General features: G+C 40.0%; 1 protein-coding gene across 2 annotated transcripts in view; it reads right to left on the minus strand.

The window, feature by feature from the left end:
* Nucleotides 1-15,358, minus strand: part of WARS2 (tryptophanyl tRNA synthetase 2, mitochondrial) — a 95,707-nt gene that overhangs the window by 36,133 nt on the left and 44,216 nt on the right. For both annotated transcript variants that reach the window (XM_059136710.1, XM_059136711.1), the window contains exon 2: nt 8,559-8,816. In XM_059136710.1, the coding sequence (XP_058992693.1) occupies nt 8,559-8,816 (258 nt within the window). The remainder of the gene's footprint in view (nt 1-8,558; nt 8,817-15,358) is intronic.

Consider the following 15,358-nt stretch of genomic DNA (forward strand, 5'->3'; position numbering starts at 1 on the left):
ATTATGATGAATTTATGGATCAAACTGGACAGAACTGACATATTAATAATGTTGAATCTTCTATGCTAGAACAAGCCTTCCACCTATGGTAATGGCTGAATAGCTCTGTATTCATCTGCTAGGGCTGCCATAACAAGACACCACAGATTGGGTGGCTTACACAACAGAAATTTATTGTCTCGCAACTTTGGAGGCTGGAAGTCCAAACTCAGGGTGTCAGGGGGGTCAGGTTCTGGTGATAACTCTTTCCCTGGTGTGCAGACAACTGCCTATCCACAAAAAAATTGGAGAAAAAACATCTAAACATTCTTTGCAGGGAATATGGATAAATTGTGATAGAGCCAGACAATGGGATACTGTAGAGCAGTCAAAATGAACAAATTTCAGCAAAGTAATGCTGAACACAAAAATATAGATGCAGGAAGTTATGTGTATGATAATGCTTATATAAAGTTTTAAAACATGCAAAATGAATAATATGGACCATTACAGCCAAATCCTATGCAATAAAAATATAAACACACACATTGGCAGGGTGCCTGGGTAGTTCAGTTGGTTAAGTATTAGACTTCAGCTCAGGTCACGATCTCAGGGTCCTGGGATGGAGTCCCACATAGGGCTCTGCGCTCAGCAGGGAGTCCGCTAGTTCCTCTATCCCTCCATCCATAGCCCGTGCTGTTTCACACTCTCTCTCACAAATAAATAAATAAAATCTTTAAAAAAAAGATAAACACATACATTGGAATGATAAGTCAAATTCTATAGTGGTTACCTCTGGGGAGGCATAACGTAGAATAGGATTAGAGAGAACCAAACAGTAAGTGTCCACTACACTCGCACAATTTTATTTCCTTTTTATAAATTAACATATAATGTATTATTTGTTTCAGGGGTACAGGTCTGTGAACCAAAGTAACCAAGTATGAAGCAAGTATGCCCAAAGGTTAGTATTTCAAAAAGCAACTGTTCATCTTTTCCTGCTTTTCTGAATATCCAAACTATTTCTTAAGAAGGTCCCCCAAAACCTTCAACAATTACCATTTCAGAAAATATTTTATTATTGAGTACAAAGGTGGGTACTGTCATTAATTTGACCTCCATTTTCCAATTCCACTCCACCCTTAAATCTTCACAGTATCAAGAAGCCTGGGTGGCTCAGCTGGTTAAGCCTCTACCTTCAGTTCAGGTCAAGATCCTAGGGTCCTGGGATCGAGACCCACATCAGATTCCTGCTCAGCGGGGAGCCTGCTTCTCCCTCTTCCTGTCCCTGCCCCCGCGTGTGCTTGCTCTCTACCCACCACCCATGTCAAATAAATAAATAAAGTCTTTTTTTTTTTTTTTTTCTTTAAAGAAGCAGCCTGGGGTGGGAGCAGTATTGTTTATAGTGGGGTAGGGATAGGGCAAGAGTGAAGGGTACTATTTACCAGTATGATATGTCACATTATTTAAATATCCATGTTAGAGATATTAGAACAGGGGTTAAGAGAACTTGCCCAGTCAAGAAGAAGTCACAGATTCAGGCCAACTATATAGGGTCACAAAACCTGTGCTTCTTTCGCTTTTGCTACGATAATAAAACAGAACTCTTCTTGAAAGTATTAGGGCAAAACTTCATCCTGTGGTCCAGGATGGAGGCAGCAAAACTACTCTAACTTGCTCATCAAGTCACATAGGATTATAGATCTAGGCAAGGAAAGTGGTGAAAACTTCTAGTGGATACTTCCTAGAGAAAGAAATACATGAGAAGTCTGGTTGTATAATGATTTTCCTAACTTCTCTTCATTATTTCTACCAGGGGCCATTCAGATCCTTTGTCTCTCCTGAGAAACTTTGGAGGAAATGCCAATTTTACAAATTGATTCTCCAAGTCCATTAATCCATGAGGACATTTGTTTGCTTCCTTTCTTTTTTTCAAAAAATTTAAAATTTATTTTTTAAGTAATCTCTATACCCAATGTGGGGCTCGAACCCACAAACTTGAGATCAAGTGTTCCATGCTCTACTACCTCAGCCAGCCAGGAGCGCCTTCTTCCTCTATTATGAGTTATACGTTGCACCTGTTGTTGGTAGCCTAAAGACTTTGAGAGTCCAACAAATATAAATCTGTACTCAGAGAAGCTTCCAAAATTACCAGGATAAGTGAAAACATGATACTGTTGGTCCAAGTTTCTGTGTTGCTGGTCTCACACCTCTGAGATAAGGGACGTGGGTCATGTACAACTTTGGTTTGTGTACTGTGAGCCAGGATTCATGCAAAAACTTGCTTACTATTTATTATTATCCATTATTGTTATTTTATTATTATTGATTAAAGTTTCCTGGAAAGCAAAGCATAACTCTAATTAGAGAATGAAGCCACCTTCTCAGGCTGAGGATTTTGTTCTCCTCCCTCAGCTCTTCCACGGACAGTTCTGGATGCCCTGTAATATGGTGTCTGGTGGTCAAAACTGTCCTTTTCTCCCAGACTTGGCATAAAGCCAGCGCCCAAAGCTACGAACTCCAGCTTTTATCTTCCATCTGTCCGGTGATTAGTTTGCAAGGAAAGTAACAACTAAAGATGTGTAGATGTGTACCTCAGAGACAGCTGTGGGAATCAGATGGGAGGTGCACTCAGGCCTGCTGGAAATAAAAGACCATTGACTTTGGCATTGGGATGGAAACCTCTGCCAAACACACACACAGGCAGGCTCTCTCTCTCTCTCTCTTTCTTAATCACCCCCCCCTCACACACACACACACACACACACACACACACACACGCACCTTTCAGAGGAGAGGCTCTGTAAAAATTCCCCACATATGGCAAACATATTTTAGGGGAAGCACCATGACTAGAGGCCAGTGGGAGAGAAAGAAAAAGAAAATAATGAGAAAAATCTTCAATAAGTCTAAATTGTTTCAGTCAGACTGCTGAGAAAGAATGCAAAGGATTGGAGATGAAAATTATTGGTAAAATAAGCATTATAACATAGCTAAATTCTTTCCCTACTTCAAATGATTGCTAGAACTTACTCTCTTGTACAACAATAGCACCTGGGGGGGAATTAGTCTTCATATTTAGCTCCAAGTACTTTGCTGAACACAACAGATACACATGAAAAGAGAACATTATACAATATAAATTTTTTTTCTCTAACTCACAATTTCAAAAATTCTTAATTTTACTTGTAAATAGCTGTGTGTGGAGCAGGGAATGCAGAGATATCTCATTTTATCTGACATTGGCTCACAACACTTTAAGTATAATTGTTTTCTGACTTCCTATCCTCTTGGTTACATTTTTTTAAAAAGATATAATTTATTTATTTTGCACAGAGAGAGACAGCAAAAGAGGGAACACAAGCAGAGGGAGTGGGAGAGGGAGAAGCAGGCTTCCTGCCAAGCAGGGAGTCTGATGGGGGACACTATCCCAGGATCCTGGGATCATGACCTGAGCTGAAGGCAGATGCCTAACGACTGAGCCACCCAGGCACCCCTCTTGGTTACATATTTAATGATCATTAAATGCTAACATGCATAACAAAACTCCCAGTAGAGAAGAACTAACAAAAAAACCATGTTAAAATGTAGACAACTGATCTCTGACTTACCCACTTCGTAAGTTAAGAACTGATTTATCATATTTTTCTCAAAATAAAAGCAGAACCACCCCCCCAACTCTTGCTTTAAAGAGTTATTAGCAAAAGTTAATTAGATTATCTGAACCAAAATAACCTCATGATTAGAAAGTGGTGGAATGGAAACAACACTGGCCTGTTGTTCTCAGGGGCATCATTTTTTTTTTTTTTCACTTAAAAATTTTAATTCTACTGTAGTTATATTAGTTTCAGGTGTACAACAGAGTGATTAAACACCTTCATACAATAGCCAGTGCTCATCATGACAAGTGCCCTCATTAACCCCATCACCCATTTCACCCATCCCCCACAGCCCTCCCCTCTGGTAACCATCAGTGTGTTCCCTATAGTTAGGAGTCTATTTCTTAGTTTGTCTCTCTCTCTCTCTCTTTTTTTACTTTGCTCATTTGTTTTGTTTCTTAAATTCCACAGGAGTGAAGTCATATGCTATTTGTCTTTCAATGACTTATTTCACTTGGCTTTATAATCTCTAGAACCATCCATGTTATTGCAAGTGGCAAGATTTCATTCTTTTTTATGGCTGACTAATATTCCACCCATTCCTCCCCCCCTTCTCTCAGGGGCCTCATTTTTTAAGGGCTTTCTAGAAATTGAGCTTAGATTTTTACCCTGAGGGTAAGGAGAGAGGTGCTGAGGTATCTGAGGTGGAAAGACGTGCATAACTACAGTGTGGGGAATGGACTGCTGCCAGGAGAGCCTGAGGCAGGAGTGAAGGGGAGAGAAGATTGTCCAGGCAAGAAATAATGAGGATCTTAAGGTTGGCTCTGGCTCTTCACTGCCTCTCTGCTGTCAGTTACTGAGGCAAAGGCCTGGTGGGAGGTAACATAGTGTTCTCTCCTAGGAGAACACCTTTTAAAAATGGTGTTTTAGGGAGAAGGAAAAAAAAAAAAAGAATCCTGGATCTGTCCCCTGGATGACCTCAGGTTAAATTAAGAAGATATATTTGTTAAGCATTTACTAAGTGCCAGGCACCATTCAGAGATGGTTTTAAGGACATTTTTATAATTTACTCAATCTTTTCATACCTCAATTTATTCATCTGTGAAAGAACAGTAATGCCTAACTCATGTGCTCTTTCGAGGATTAAAAGTGAGTTCATATACATGAAAAGGCTTTTTAGATCTTCCACATTTAAAAATGCCAGTTTTCTAATAACCACAACTTCTCATTTTTTTTTTTCTAAATCTGACAATGCTCTGAGTATTTTCTTTCCAGCCTTCATTTAGTAGAGACTCCACATACTGATCAAGACAGTTGTTAACTACTGCATGGTAAGACACAAAACATGAAAGCCATGAGAATTCTTTCCTACTAGAGCACTGCAGAGATGGGGTCAGCCATCTAGAATAATCACTGTTTCAGGGACACTAGCTTATCCGATTACACTCCTACCTGAGAACGGTTCTAAGAAGTAAATTCAGTACCTGCCTTCATATTTTCAAAATACAGCATGAGGAAGACCTTCTCAGTATCCTCCCGGAACAACTAGAAGCTTCACGGATACTCTGAAAAAAAATGATGTCTGGGCATTCTATGGGCCCTAGGCAAGCAGAGTTTCTATTCAAACCCCATCAAAAACGGGGATGACCAACTACGTGAATGGTAGTTTATGGCCACTAACCATCAGCCAATACACATGAGCATAAAGAGAAAGCAACAAAAAAACAAGGGTTATTTTTATGTTCAAAAGTGCTAATTTTATAGTAAATAAAAGAAAAGCCGATTAACATATCAAAGGCATGGAAAAGAGTGGGAGTATAAAAATCTAAGTTTTTTTTTTTTTTTTTAAGATTTTACTTATTTATTTGAGAGAGAGAGAAGAGCAGAGGGAGAGGGAGAAGCTCCCTGATCAGCAGGGAGCCCGATGTGCAGCTCAATCCCAGGACTCTGGGATCATGACCTGAGCTGAAGGCAGAAGCTTAACTGGCTGAGCCACCTAGGTGCCTCCTAAAAAACCCAAGTTTTTAATTCTTTTCAAATGCAGGATTAACTTTATGGGAAATAAAATAAAACTTGAGCAACAAACAAAAAGAAAGGAAAAAAATGTGATGTGTGTACCTTCACTGGATCATTATTTAAACAAGCCAAATATAAAAGACATTTTGGGAGAATCAGCATAACTTGAATACGCACTGGGTATGAGATGATCATATGGAATTATCATTAACTTTGTTAAGTGTGATGACAGTATTGTGGTTATGTAAGAACATTTCCTCAGTTTATAGAGAGACACACTGAAATTTTGGAGACTGAAATCCCATGATGTATGTTATCTGCCTTACAATACTTAAACCACAACCCGGGCACCTAAGTGGTACAGACAGTTAAGCATCCAACTCGGTTTTGACCCGGAGTCATGATCTCAGGATTATGAGATTGAGCTCCATGAAGAACAGCCCCCTCAAGCCTTGCACTGGGTTCCACGCTCAGCACAGAGTCTGCTTAAGACTTTCTCTCCCTCGCCCTCTGCCCCCATTCTCGTATGCACACTCTTTCTCTTTCAAATAAATAAATAAATCTTAAAAAAAATACTTCAGCAACAACAAAGAACAACATCGATGAGACAAATCACAAAATGCTAGCAAGTGATGAAGGTACAGTACGCTATTCTCCCGACTCATCCATACATTTTTAAGTATTAAGGAACGAAAACCCGATAAAATAGCCAGTCCATCCACTAAGTTGTCTTAAGGTTGGTTGCCTGAGTTAAAGCAGAAAATGGTCCAGACCAAATATGTCTTGAGGTCAGAAAGGCACCTGCAGAAGTCTTTTGTCCTGTTTTTGTGGGACAAAGTGACAAAGTGGAGACTGTGGGCAGATGAGTGCTTCACTCACGTTTTCCTGGCAGGCTACCCAAGCTCCCTGGAGGGAGCTACAGTCCGGGAAGGGAGCAGGGGACCTGTGAGATCCTGTGGAGGAGGCCTGAGGCCACCGAGGAAAACAGGCAACACCAGTGACCTGCCCTTGCTGAGCTAGACCTACAACCACCACGGGAACCAAGGAGCTCATTACATAATATAAAAAAAAATCAAAAGGAAGGGACTTCCGTGATCCCTCACGTATGAAGGAATTCTTACAGTCTCCCACACTGTGGGCGATACTTTCCATTGCTGTTTTGAACAACAAAGTACGACGTTGAAGAAGAGACCTCCATTATTGCCAATTTTAGAAGCTTGCAGAGGTCACTGCCAAAAATCCTTTATAAAGAAGGGGAAAAAATTATAATGTGGTGATCATTCCTGGGGGTATGAGCTCAAAGTGCAAGCACTGGATGTGGTTGAAAATGAGCCTTTAATTTTAAATGTCACTTAACAAAGCAGTCTGGCAACTGGTTGCTTTGTAGCGATGTAGACATTTTCGCCATCTAGAAGGATGGCAATAGGCACTGGGAATATGATTTTTAGAAATGGTATCACAGAAGGATCAAAAGGGAGCTTGTGTCAAAAACAGCTTCGATGAAGTGAAGTGATATCCAGTAATTTTACAAAGTGATTCTAATGATGATCAGCGTTATAATGTTGGAGACAGACTTGAAGCGTGTGAATAAACATTGTTTCATGAAATAGGACAGGCACATTCCTTTCAAACAGATGGCAAGAGTGCTCCTGCGGTGGGACAACCAGCTTGAAGAAGTCCTATGAGGTAAGGGCCTATAGGGTAAGGCTAATGTGGAACAATTATCTCTGAGTATATGAAGAGCAGTCCCGTGGAAGACAGAGTTGATTTACTTTGTATTTTTAGAGAGCAGAAGTCAAATGAAAGGATGGAAGTTACAGGGAGACAGGTATCAGCTCAACAGAAGCAAGTATATTTATGTATTTAAGACAATTAGATCAGTCCAAGATTGAATTTGAAAAGTTATGTGCAAGGAAAGGCTCTCTGACCAACTGTGAGGAAGGAAATGGAGGTAAATTGCCTTTATGGACATTTTAATGGTCAGATTCTATTATTTTATCATATTATTTCCAAACTAGAAACACACTTTAAGTTGATAAATATATTTATTTTTGAAGATATTCATTTCTTCCATATTTTTTTAAAGGGTCACTCTCTGGGAATCATTACACCAAGGTCTGTGGGTGATAAAACATACATAAAAATGACGATTGTCAGAAGTTTATGATCAAGGCAGGAGATACGCACATGAATAACCCATACCACGCATGCATACATGTTAACATGTAGCCAACATGTGTAACATACTGTTCCTGGGCTGTGGCTTTGTCACAAGGCTCAAGAGGGTATGTAATGAGGGCATGATCCAATTAAATTTTTCATCTTGGCTATGGAATCTCTTAAGTTCCCTGTCTCTGGTCCAGGCTATCTGCCTGTCCAAGAGTAACTGATTCATCCATAGTGACAGTATCAGTCAAATATTTTGGCTTTGTTTTGAAGCCTTTCTTGGCTTGGACTCAAGAGACTGGACAGTGTCTTCCAATTTCCCAGCTAGTTCTCTCAAGTCTTCTCAAAAGCTATTATACAAAGAAGGAACAATGGGAATGGTCCAATAGGTCTTCCAAATGCAATACCCAGTAAAGCAACAATGAAAGTACACAAAACTACTAGTTGCTAAATTCTATCCTTGATCCTGAGGAGATTAGTCAACACTATGAATTCAGCAATTTGGATGCAAACCAGTAGAGAAAACAGTATCAGATTTGTAAGTACTAAAGAGACACAACATTTTGGTATATGAAGCAAGAACAGTGGAGGAAAAGGTGAAACATACTTTTGCCCTATGATGACATTTAAAGATGTGAATATAGGGTGAATATTAAAATGAACTCACGGCATCTGATGAGGTCACTCTTGAACAATTTTCAAAGACTCACAAACAGGAGCTATATAAACTTTCATTCAAAGTTTTCCTCACATAATTTGAAAATGCAAGTTTTCTTGGTTCTAATCTGAGAAGCTGACCTGAGATTGTTGGAAAAGGATGCTCTTCTCTGGGTTTATGCCACAGGCAAGAAGAACAGCAGTCATGTCCAAGATGCTCTGCTGGAGGACAGCCGGGTCCTGGGGGACGGTGATGGAGTGTAGGTCAACAATGCTGTAGAGCACTGAGCTGTACTCTTCCTGCAACCTCACCCAGGTCTCAATGGCTCCCAGGTAATTGCCGAGGTGGGGGATTCCCGTAGGCTGAATGCCCGAGAATACTCGCTTCACAGCATCTTTCTGGAAGAGAGGAAAATAAGCATTTGCTTTCAAGGCAGACTCCATGAATCCTATGGCCATGTTACCATAGCAACAATAACTAGTTCTACTTTTTACAACTGCACTCTGACAGTCATCCTTATGCATTTATTTCGTGCCCATGCAAAGCTCTGTATCAGGTGCTACTAGGGACGGAAAAGGATATTTAAAATGTGGTTGGATTTTTCGTTGTTGTTATTATGTCCAGTTAGCCAGCATATTGTACATCATTAATTTTGATGTAGTGTCCAATGATTCATTAGTTGAGTATAACACCCAGTGCTCATCACAACACATGCCCTCCTTAAAACCCATCACCCAGTTACCCCATCCCCCCACGCCCCTCCCTTCTGTAATCCTCAGTTTGGTTCCCGGAGTTCAGAGTCTCTCATGGTCTGTCTCCCTCTCTGAGTTCTGATTTTTTTTTTTTTTTTTCACTCAGAAACGTATAAATAAAAGGCACATGAGAAAGTCTGTAACCCCAAGCAATGCAATCTAACCAGAGATAGAGGATAGGTTTACAAAGAGATACGTAACAATACAGCTTGGCAACATGATCAAAATCAGTTTGCTGACATAAATAGTGGGGTGCAGAAGGCATTCCCAAGAGGAAAAGATGACTGTGGATCTGGGGGTCACTGACAAAGACTTCAGACACAGAATCAAATTTCACTGGAGATTAAAGGGGCTTGCGGGTTTTACATGTGATTTCACTCATTTTATAGTTAAGGTAAGGAAGTCAACAGCATTAGGGCTGAAGGCTACTGCTATTTACTTAATTCAGTTTTCTTTAGAAGTCATTGCTGATATTACAACTTAGTGTGCAGGCTCTTGGGCTAGAAATTAGAAAACCTACACACTATTTCTAATATTGCTTCTTGATCAAGTTACTGAACTTTTTTGTGCTTTTTTTCCTTTTGCTTTTGTTAAATCATTCTTTCACTTCTTCAAAGGGAGTTTTTAAATTCTGTATGCCTTTTTTAAATCATAAAAACATTTTGTTAAGGGCATGTTTTCCTAGTGGTTTGTACTTTCTAATATTGAAGTGGTAGTCAGAAAATGAGAAGGAAAAAGGTAATACAGGATGAAAAAATGTTAATTTTCTCTTGAATCATTTTGCATCCTATAGCGAAACATGAAAAATGAATATATATCAGTAAATGTGCTATCATTAAGAGGTTCTGAAAGAATAAAATAAGTCATTATCATTTTTAACAATAGCAACAAAATATTAATAATGGCAGCCATAATTTGCTGACAACTATGTTGTGGTCATTTATGCTCAGGGCTTGCTATATACATCAATGTGTTTAGCCGTTACAATACCCAAAATGGCAGGCATTTTATTGCCTCCAATTTACAGATGAGATAACTGAGGCTTGCCGATCTTTAGAGATTGCCCATGGTCACACACTAGTAAGGGGTGAAGTTGGGGTATCAGGTCAGGTATCACTTACTTCAAAGCCCATGTATGTTCTTTCCACTAACTACTATCCAGTAAGGCTTTATGGCATTTGTTGTATTAATTTTGCAACTTTTTTATACACTTGCCAATTTCCAAAAAAATAACTTGAGGGGGAAAAAAAGAACATTTTTATACATGTATCTTTGTGTTCTGTGTACCAACTTTCTCTAGTGAAGATACCTAGTTGCTGGGTCCTAAGGTATGCATTATTTATCTTCAAGTGTACTACAGTGAACTAAACCCCTCCCAAGTAAGTAATATTTTGCAATTTTTACCATCAGTGTCGTTGCTCCTCATCCATATCAACCAGTATTTTTGTTTTGAGCTAATATGGTGGATACAAGGTAGAACCTCATGAGGGTTTAATAGCATTTCTTGGATTATTAAAGAAGTTGAGAACTCTTAGGGTTACTGACCATTTTTATTCCCTCTTCTGTGGAAAAGTCTACTGAAGTTATTTTGCCTCTTTTTCTCAGATTGGACTGTCTTTTTACTAATTTGGGTGTTTTTATATATCCCGGATACTAATATTTTATCAGTTATATGTACAGCCAATATAGTCTCTCATTGCGTAGCTATTTTTCTTCTTCTTCTTCTTCTTCTTTTTTAAAAGATTTTATTTATTTATTTGACAGAGATCACAAGTAGGCAGAGGCAGGCAGAGAGAGAGGGGGAAGCAGGCTCCCTGCTGAACAGAGAGCCCAGTGTGGGGCTTGATCCCAGGACCCTGAGATCATGACCTGAGCTGAAGGCAGAGGCTTAACCCACTGAGCTACCCAGGTGCCCTGCTATTTGTCTTCTTTATGTTATCTTTTGATGAAGAGATATTCTTTTTTTTTTTTAACTTTTTTTGTTTTTGTTTTTAAAGATTTTATTTATTTATTTGACAGAGAGAGATCACAAGCAGGCAGAGAGGCAGGCAGAGAGAGAGGAGGAAGCAGGCTCCCCGCTGAGCAGAGAGCCAGATACGGGGCTCGATCCCAGGACCCTGAGATCATGACCTGAGCCGAAGGCAACGGCTTAACCCACTGAGCCACCCAGGCGCCCCTGATGAAGAGATATTCTTAATTTTACCAAATATATAATTTTTGACTACAGACTTTTATGGCATACAAGAAATCTTTCAATACATTGAGGTCACGAAGACAAGAGTGTTTATACATACATACATACCTATATAAAGCATATGTATATGCATGTGTAAGTATGCTTTAAAGTTTTATCTTTCACATTTAAGTCTGTATCCATTTGGAGTTTTTTGCATATGGTGTAAGGTATGCATCCAGTTCCTTTTCTTCCTTTCCCCCTATATGGAGCTGTCGATTGTTCCAGTACCACTAATGGAAAAGGTTGGCTTTGACCATTATGCTGAAATATCACTTCTGTCATAAATCAAGCATCTCTTTATGCTTGTGTCTGTATCTTGTGTTTCTATTCTTTCCCATCGGTCTGTGTGTCTATCTCTGATCAGTACCACAGTGTCTTTTTAGTAAGTCTTGGGATGTAGTAGAGCATGTCTTTTTACTTTCGTCTTCAAGAATTATCTTAACCATGGGATGCCTGGGTGGCTCATTTGGTTGAGTTGCTGCCATTGGCTCAGGTCATGATCCTGAAGTCCTGGGATCGAGTCTTGCATTGGGCTCCCTGCTCAGCAGGGAGCCTGCTTCTTTTGCTGACTCTTCCTGCCACTCTGCCTGCTTGTGCTTGCTCTTTCCCTCTCTCTCTCTCTCTCTCTCTCTCTGACAAATAAATAAATAAACAAAATCTTTAAAAAAAAAAAAAAAGAGGAATTAGCTTATCTGTCCTTGGCTCTTTATACTTCCCTATACATTGTTTTTAAAGATTTTACTTATTTATTTATTTGTCAGAGAGAGAGAGAGGGAGAGCACAAGCAGGAGGAGTGGCAGGTGAGAGAGAGGGAGGAGCAGGGTCCATGCTGAGCAGGAGCCCGATGCGGGGCTCGATCCCCAGAACCTGGGATCATGACCTGAGCTGAAGGCAGACACTTAACTGACTGAGCCACTCAGGCATCCCTTCCCTATGTGTTTTAGATTCACCTTATCAAGTTCCAAGAGGAAAAAAAAGCACAAAAAACTGTTTGGGTTTTTGACTGAGATTGCATTGACTCTATAGATTGCTTTGAGTGTTTTTATAATATTTGGACCCCCAGTCCAGGAAATCATATAGCATATGAGGATCTAGGGTAAAGCAGGGGACTATAGTTAATAATACTGTATTGTATAAGTGGAATTTGCTAAGACAGTAGAACTTAAATATTCTCACCAAAATAACTAAATGAAGATAAACAGGTAAGGTGATGGTGTGTTAATTATCCAGGGGGAGGAAGCCCTTTCATAAGCCATAGGTATATCAAAATCACTGGGATGTACACTTTAAATATCTCACAATTTCCTTTTTTTCTTTTTTAATTTAAATTCAATTGATTAACATATATTATTGGTTTCAGACATAGACGTCAGTGATTCATCAGTCTTATATAATACCCCGTGCTCATTACATCACGTGCGCTCCTTAATGTCCATCACTCTGTTACCCCATCCCCCCACCCCCTCTACCCTCCAGCAACACTGTTTCCTAGGACTAATAGTCTCTAATGGTTTATCTCCCTCTCTGATTTCCTCTTGTTTTATTTTCTTCTCCCTTCCCCTATGATCCTCTGCTTTGCTTCTTAAATTCCACATAGGAGTGAGAGCATTTAATAAAAGCCACTAAAACAAATGAAATCTTGTGGAGCACCTGGGTCCGCTGGGTCGGTTAAGCATCTGCCTTTGGTTCAGGTCATGATCCCAAGGTCCTGGGATGGAGCCCTGAATTAGGCTCTTTGCTCAGTGGGGAGCCTGCTTCTCCCTCTCCCTCTGCCTCCCTCTCTCTGTCTCTCATGAATAAATAATCTTTAAAAAAAAATGAAATCATGAGAAAATATGGACTCTGAGAAACGAACTGGGGGTAGGGGAGGGCGTGAGGGGATGGGTTAGCACAGTGGTGGGTATTAAGGAGGGCATGTATTACATGGAGCACTGGGTGTTATCCACAAACAATGAATCATGGAACAATACATCAAAAACTAATGATGTACTGTTCGGTGAGTAACAGAACATAATTTAAAAAAGCAACAAAAAAAGAAATCTTGCCATTTGCAATGATGTAGATGGAACTAGAGATATTATGCTAAGCAAAATAAGTCTATCTTACAATTTCCTTTGTCAATTATACCTCAATATAATTGAGATATAGAAAAAAAAAGAAAGGGAACATAATAAAAAGATATACTCCTAACACTAGCTTTTAAAGGCTTTTAAAAGCTTTTAAAGGCTAATCTTCTTTAGATATGTGTGGGCCAAGGCTATTTAAGTTTTGCCTTTCCCCTTCCCCAAGAATTCTAACTCCTACAAATACAGCCTGTTTTCCCCATATCTGCTTATTTTCCTCTCTCCTTCTGAGATGACAGCTCTAAGATAAAATGCTACATTCTATTGACGCATCATTATTATACTAGATCCAAGCACTCAGGAGACCTGAAAGATCTGTGGCTCCAAGGATATGAAAAATATCTTTTAAGGAACTGAGAACAAATAAAATCTTACCTCTGAAAAACCACATGCACGTGTACACACACACACACACACACACATGGCCTTGGGATGACTAATATGACTAATTCCCCAAATCATAATTTAGAAATATTTTTGCAGAAAACAGTTTGAGGTTCTGAAGTGAAGCTGGGGGGGGTGGGGTCAGGGATGAGAGAGAAAGAGAGAGAGGGGATAGAATAAGCACATATCAGTGAGGCTTCTTTAGTACCTTGGGACCTCAATCAGCCCTGGGTTCCTGATATGGGAATAAGCAAAGGAGCTTTCAGTGAGGTAAAAAAATGATTAATGGGCTTTAGGGACTGATTGATGAAGAGAAAAAGCAAAGCAGAAAAACAAGCTCTGAACTTAATAAATGGAAGAGGAAAAAATCTATGCCATCCAGAAATACTTGACTTAGGATGAAGAGGGGCTATTTATGCTAATGTAAAGGGTTATGAAGAGTAGGAATATCAAGCTGGGAAAAAAAAAAAAAAAGACTACAGATATTTGCACATACATTCCTCCATGGTCAAACTAAGGAATTATTCCCCAGGAGAAACCAAAAAAACGTAATTCTTGAGAAAACTAAAAGAGAAAAGCACGACATAGGACAGAGTGTGGGAAAAAAAGAACTGTAACCACTGGGAACGGCCTAGACATGATCTAATATATCTTTTCCACTCTCCAGTTTCTGTGATTCTATACATCCACGCAGAGGGAATGATGTTATCAAGAAATAAGAGCGACCAGAAATGTTTTGTTCAATTTTCAAGGAGCTATTAAAAAAAATACAGCCCCTCAATGAGAGCTGGATTCCTGGTCTTAAAAATATACAGCGAGTATCCTGCTCTTCGGCGGTGAGTTTATGTTCCCATCTGGTCCCCCGGCAGGAGTCAGCAGGCAGCCTGCCGGCATGGCAGGGGGGCTCTGCCCGGTGCCGTGAAATCACAGGGCTGGAATGTGGAGTTTGGGTGGTGGGAGGACGGGGGTTCTGTGTTCAAAAGCACTAGCGCTGGAAAAGAATGAAAATGAGAGGCGCGTGGGCTTCCCAGGGGACAGGAGGCAAGCCACAAAAAAAACAGCTACAGCAGTAGCCCACTGGCCTTCACTCATGGGGACGTCTGGAGTGTCAGCCTACAGTCACATCACAGTGCGGGGGATTTAAAAAAAAAAAAAAAAAAAAAAAAGAGGAGCGCCTGGGTGGCTCAGTGGGTTAAGCCGCTGCCTTCGGCTCAGGTCATGATCTCAGGGTCCTGGGATCGAGCCCCACATCAGGCCCTCTGCTCAGCGGGGAGCCTGCTTCCCCCTCTCTCTCTGCCTACTTGTGATCTCTGTCTGTCAAATAAATAAATAAAATCTTTAAAAAAAAAGGAGCATTTTACAAAACGGGGCCCGGGTTGTATCTCAGGCGCTACTTTCTGAACAAATGCCACTTCGGTCAATATATTCATTGGCTCGTTTTGTAA

Source organism: Mustela lutreola, chromosome 10 (genome assembly GCF_030435805.1).
Source record: "Mustela lutreola isolate mMusLut2 chromosome 10, mMusLut2.pri, whole genome shotgun sequence".
NCBI lineage: Eukaryota > Metazoa > Chordata > Mammalia > Carnivora > Mustelidae > Mustela > Mustela lutreola.